Source organism: Zosterops lateralis, assembly GCF_965231275.1.
Source record: "Zosterops lateralis genome assembly, chromosome: 19".
Classification (NCBI taxonomy): Eukaryota; Metazoa; Chordata; class Aves; order Passeriformes; family Zosteropidae; genus Zosterops; species Zosterops lateralis.
This window is the reverse complement of record NC_139779.1, coordinates 3,886,595-3,892,594: the sequence shown is the minus strand read 5'-3', so window position 1 is coordinate 3,892,594 and position 6,000 is coordinate 3,886,595. Positions and strand designations below refer to the sequence as shown.

The following is a 6,000-nucleotide window of genomic DNA, read 5'->3' as shown; positions in this document are numbered from 1 at the left end:
AGTAGTAATCTCTTATTCATGCATTCTGCTCAGGCTGTATTTAAAAATTTGTGCTTTACCTTGCATTATGGACCTGGACTAAATGTCTTTGGCCTGACATCATTCTCCCTATCACAGTGTTAGAATGTTCTGACTTACATTTCGTGCCACTGTCAAAAATAACAGATTGGTTCTTCCAGTCCTGGCTCTTCTACAATGCTCAGATTTCAGGTGTGTTTGCTCTGAGTCAGTGATTACACTTTATAATTACTCCAGGCTTGCACCAATGCTGCACTGGGGCCTTGTTACACTATTCCCTTTTGTGATTACAGAAATAGAAAGCAGGTGATGAAGTAATAAATGCTCAGCTTCAGGATTTATTAGCCCAACAGACTCTCACAGCTAATGCAGTCCCTCAGGTGAGTCTTGTTGAAGAAAAGCAGAAGTCACTCTTTGGTCCACAACGGAAGAAAATCTCTGTGGGAGATACATTTCAACAGCAGTTGGAGGAAGTTTGCATCTGTACCTTGGAAAGGGCAGGCTGAGTACCCATCATAGTAAGATACAAAACTTAAGAGATCATAGAATGCACTAAAAGTCATCTTTTCTCTATCACTGATCCTTTTTATAGAACTTTGATGGCTTATTCATTAAACAAAGCGCTTTGTGTTTGACATGTCATAAGGCAGAAGTAGACAGGAGTTGTTTAATGTCATCCAGATATAGACAGATGTATGAAAACTTTTCACTTATCTATGAAGTGTCAGAGGAAGAACAATGGAAAGCTTAAGACTGACAATGAACTCATCCTATTGTACTGAAATATTAGTAAAATTCTGCTTCTATCATATTGAATGGTCTCCAGATACTTTATCTGAAGCAATGGATACACAACTAGATAGATTAATTCTCCATGTTTTATTTTCAGGCTCTTTTGAGCCTCTAGGAGACACACTAGTTTATTATTTCTGAATTTGTTTTTAACCCTCTTGTTGAAATCAAGACTCAAGAGGATTCTGTCAATTATCCACATAATGGAAACTGGTCACTGGAGTAATTCAGTATCCTTGTTTCCCATGTACATCAGGGCTCCATGAGTATGGAGCATCTTGATTTTTTTGGAAAGGTGGGCAGTTGGCCAGGCTCTGAGTGGGCCTGTCCTATGCAGCTGCTCTTACAGTGCCAGTCACAGGCAAAAATATTGATGGTCTAGAGATATGGTGTGAAATCTGGTCCAGTTTGTGGCTGCAGGTCTAGATGTGGTAGTGGCTGTCAGGTTTGATTGCTGTTTTATTAGCATAAGGGGAAATTTGGAAATCACTATAATAGACTTTTAACAGTAAAACCCCACATCCTTACTTCAATAGATTTTAATGGCATTCATTGACCCATGTCTATTGTTTAATGTAATAGGGATGTGAGGCTGCTGTGCTGTTCTCAGCACCAGGGGAAGCCCAGAGCAGCTGGGAGTGCTGGGCTGACCCAGGAATAGCCCCAGAGAATATCAGAACAGATCTGATAGATGGGCCTTGTCAGAAAGGGCTCATGCTCACCATCACGGTCAGCTTTTCAGAGCAGCCCAGTCTCCATTTCAGCATCCTCTGGGCATCTATGTTTTCACGAGATGCTGAGCATTTCTGAAGCTGTGTTGCCTCATTTTTGTGACGGCTACGAGCTGCCCTTGCCCAGACACGTCAGTGCTGTGCTCAGCGGTGTAGTTACATCTGTGGGCAACGTCTGTTTGCTCCACGGTAATCATGCTTCGAGTGGTGGAACTGGGGGAAAATTAATGTTTTAATTTTAAATTAATGCTTTAATTTCAAAGCCTTGTCTTTGAGGCATTTGGCTGCTCAGGTCTCTACTGAGTGGTCAGGGTCCCTCTGCCCTCCTTCACCCCCAGCGTTTTGCTTAGAAATACCCTGTTACACCGCCCGAACCTCTGCTATTCTCCCTGTCCCCCATGGCTATTCCTGGGCAGGGACTCTCCGCTCCGGGTGGTGCTGGAGGAGCATCCCTCCCTCCCTCCCTGAGCGCACAACCCCCGGCCCGCCCGGAGCGCTGCATCTCCCGCGGCCGCCGCTGGGTGTCCCCGGCGCTGCCCCGCTCTCTGTGTGCCCAGCCCGGCCGGCAGAGCGAGAGCGGGAGCGGGGCTGGGATGAGCGAGGAGGAGGCGGCGCCGCAGCCGCCTCGGCGGGGGCCGCAGCGCGGCTGGGCCGCCAGCACTGAGTGAGTGAGGATTGCTGCTGCCGCTCCCCGCCGGAGCGCCCAGAGCCGGGCCGGGGGACAGGCGGCTCCGCGCTGGCCCCGGGCATGAGCGGGGCGCCGGCCGCTTGAAGGAGAGATGGGCAACCAGCCGGGCAGAGCCGAGGAGCAGCACCACGAGCAAGGTGTGTCTGTGTGTGTGTGTGTGTAGGGGCGGCGGCACCGCGGGGATGGCGGTTTGTTCTCGGGGCTCCCGCTGTGCTGAGCCCGCACAGTGCTCTGGTGTGTCACAGCCAGTGTTGGTGGCTTCCAGCCACTGCTGCTGTTCGCCTTCCGAATGCTCTTTATTGCCGTTCCCTACCTGAGATCGCAGCACGGTCCTTAGGGGAGCTTTTCTGCAAGGAATCCTGCAAAGGGAGGGACCCTGCTCGCTGACAGATTTTTTTATTTATTTTTTTGCATAGTCTGCATGATGCAGCTAAAAAAGTTCCAAAGCCAATGTGGTGATTTACATAAAACTTGTCAGGATCCGCAGCTTGGCCGCGTTAGCCTTCACCATTGTTCGTGGCCCGAGGCCTGAAATTTTCCAGGCCTTAGAATTTAGAATGATGCCTTTGTGGAAGGTCTCCCACCATTGTCCTTTGAGAAGTGTAGCGCTGTGCATGTTAATCAGGAGCAGATTTCATAGAAAGCCGAGAGGCGGTATCAGGTAGATGGCATTCCCCGTGTGCCCAGTGCACAGCACGGCTGCTAATCTGTTCCTGATGCCGTAGTGCCGCTCTGCTCGCCTTCTGATTTATTCCACTTGTTTCTCCAAATGCTGAACGAGGGGGGAAACCCCGTAGGTCCACTAATTTCTGCTGCTTATTTCTCAGTTTCTTGCCGGATTTAGAACCCTCTAACACGCATAAAACGGCAGTCAGTTGTATTTCCTGGCGCTCCGTTTCTTGCTGTTGCCATGGGAATTTCATTCACAAAATCCCATTAAAGTTCTTCTTGCTCGATCACGGGTTTCTATGACTTCGAGTCGATATGTATTGTTTTAAAAACAAATACAAATGTACCTGATCTGTGGTGTTGTCAGCCAGGGCTGCATTGCTGCTCGGGGATCTCACAATAGATGTGCCCAGCCAGTGCTGGAGCAGCAGTGAGGTGTAGGGAGAACTCTCCAGCACTATGGTAATCACCGGGCTAATGGAGAACACAAAAGCTGCCAGTATCCAGTCACCAGAAGAAATGCTGCCCTAAGGGAAAGTGAAACTTTAGGCCGGAGAGTATGGCTGCCTACATCCCCAGCCCCTGAAATCTGCTGGCCACTGCCGGCCAGAGAAGTTTTGCTGGAGCTAAACGTGTCATTTAGGAGGGATAGTACTGGTAATAAATTAAGGCAGAGCTGGATAAAGGCCCTGGGAGATGCACTGCCGAACTTCTGATCACTTGGAGCAAACAGACTCTGATTTTGCAGGGCCATTTGAGCAGCTTATTGCTGTTAACACGGATGATAAATGAGTGTGCAGACCCCTTGTGGGTTTGAAAAATTGCTTTCATCCTTTGTTTTCTCTTGATTTATTTTTTTATTGAAGAGGGAAGAGTTATACTTCTGTTGCACCTAAGCACTTTTTAAACTATTCTCAGTAAGTGTAGGGTGTAGTAGATCTTGTTTGAAAGTCCTCACTGTTCATAAGGTATGAGTAGGACTAAAAAACAGTGTTTTGTATTGAACTATGTGTTCAAAACTCCAGTGTTTAACCGTGAAAAAGAGTCAGGAACATTCCTGCTGACAGAAAGAAAAAAATTCTGACAACATATTCCTTATTGTGTGTGAGAGCTATGGCTTTGGAACTCAGAGTTTGTGTTTTTGACAGTGAAGATGCAAAAACCTGCTTCTCACATCAGTATGTGATACCTCATAGTATCTCTGAGTTTTCTTTCTGCTTGAGTGAACTTAATTCAGCTCTCATTCAGGAACACCAACATCTTGAACAACTACGGTACTTCTGAACTTATGTTTTGGAATAACCAGGGCTACACCCCAGGAATGGGTTACTTTATTGATCCAGCTCATGAGTCAGCTTTAGTGACAGACAACAACCAATTTGACTTGTTTCCCTGAGCATGATGTTCAGGGTCATCTTGTTTGTCTTCCTTATTAGGAAACTTTATGGGCATCTTATGGCTCATCTCTAAGTCTTTCAGCCCAAACTTGCCATCTTGTGGTGCTGGGTGCAGCTTTGTTCCTCCTCTTGATGTCAGTGGGCACTGAAGTCTTTAAAAATCTGATCCTGTTATGATACAGGTTACCATTTCAAGTAGAATACTTATTTTCACGTATTTAGGAGAGCATTATGTACTTTCATGGGTTTTCCTATTAAATGTAAATTCTGGGTGGGCTGGTCAGTGCTGTCCAGGAACAGGAAGGAAATTATTGCCTCCAAGCTGAGCAGTTTAAAGTTAACACGTTAATAAAGGAGAACCAAAGAACTGGGACTGACTGAGCAAGGGACTGTGGTGAGGAGAAGGCAGAGGAAAGAAATCCACTGCTGGTGTCTGATGGAAATGTTCTGAACATAAGACCAGACTCTTAACAGCCCAGTATCATCTCAAATTAATCTCCATCTTCCTAAGAGTGTAGGAGTGTCTAACAAAGATTTAAGAGGATTGCTTGTAATAACATTAAATTCTATAGGCTTTACATAGCTTCTAATTTAACACTTAAACAGCTTTTACAATAATTTTGAGAACTTTGTGGTGTGTCACCCAAGTTGGCATCACTTTACCAAAACTCTGCTCATTGCAAGTGTTTAGTTTTCCTGCTATACCCCAGTGCTCTGAATATTCATATTTTTAAAACCAATGGAGGTTTCAGAATGAAAACACCTATAAAACAGTACAGAAAATTATGTGAAAGGCGAGTTGAATAATGCAGGAGTTTGTCAGCAGAATTAGTTTTCTGCTTTTCAAACTGGCTACCCAAGCTAAAGGAAAGAGTGTATACAAACAGAGGCCAGAGCACCTGTGGAATAGCTGGAACATTTCCTGGGAGTCGTGTAGAAGAATCCAGAGTTATCCAGTGCACTGTGTTTATTGGGAGAAAGCCTTTCAAACATAGTTTGCCTTGGAAACAGGGAGGCCTCCTGTTATTTCTGAAGAGGAGCACTGCCGTTCTTTGACACTGGTTGACACGGTGATGGGGGGAGTTGTTTATCCTCTAAACATCTGCAGGTGATGGATGATGAATATCTTTGGGAAGAGGTGGGAAAAAATGACTCAATACCCACAAAAACTTCCGTGAAAGAATCGCTTGAATGGGAAATGTTAACTTCTCGTGTTGGAACAAGGTGACGGGTGGGGTTATCCAAGGGTTAGGCTTTTTTTGGGATTGTGTTTATTTGTAAAACATGCTTACATGGCTTGGATGAGAATATCAAGTGTCAGTGCATGCACTGAGTCAGTATTGATCTGTTTTCTTATGTCTGTTTTGTCCTGGCCCAGGGGCGGCTTCATTTGAGTTTGAGGAAGGGATTTTTCAGTGTAAAACATTGGAGACTTTGAAGATAAATGCTATTGTAGAAATACATGTTCTTCTCATTTCAGGGTGTGTTCTTCTCATTTTCTGGGTACTCTTTTTAGTCTCCCTCATCTGCCTCTCTCCCTTTCTCCCAAACATGGGAGCCGTTCATTTTAACTCCGTTGGATGTCAGAACACCATTTCTGCCAAGCCAAGAGCTCAGGAGACCAGATGAGTTTAATGATGGTGTGGGGGGAAGGGAGGGAGGAGAGAGGGGCCAGCGAAGCTAATGAATCACATAACAGCTTTCA

The 6,000-nt window shown here is 45.6% G+C and overlaps 1 protein-coding gene across 5 annotated transcripts in view; it reads left to right on the top strand.

Moving 5' to 3' along the window:
• Positions 1-2,245: 2,245 nt before the first annotated feature.
• SPECC1 (sperm antigen with calponin homology and coiled-coil domains 1) overlaps positions 2,246-6,000 on the top strand; it is a 54,993-nt gene continuing 51,238 nt past the window's right edge. For all 5 annotated transcript variants that reach the window (XM_083875026.1, XM_083875025.1, XM_083875028.1 and 2 more), the window contains exon 1: positions 2,246-2,366. In XM_083875026.1, coding sequence (XP_083731152.1) covers positions 2,321-2,366 — 46 coding nt within the window. In that variant the 5' untranslated portion in view covers positions 2,246-2,320. The remainder of the gene's footprint in view (positions 2,367-6,000) is intronic.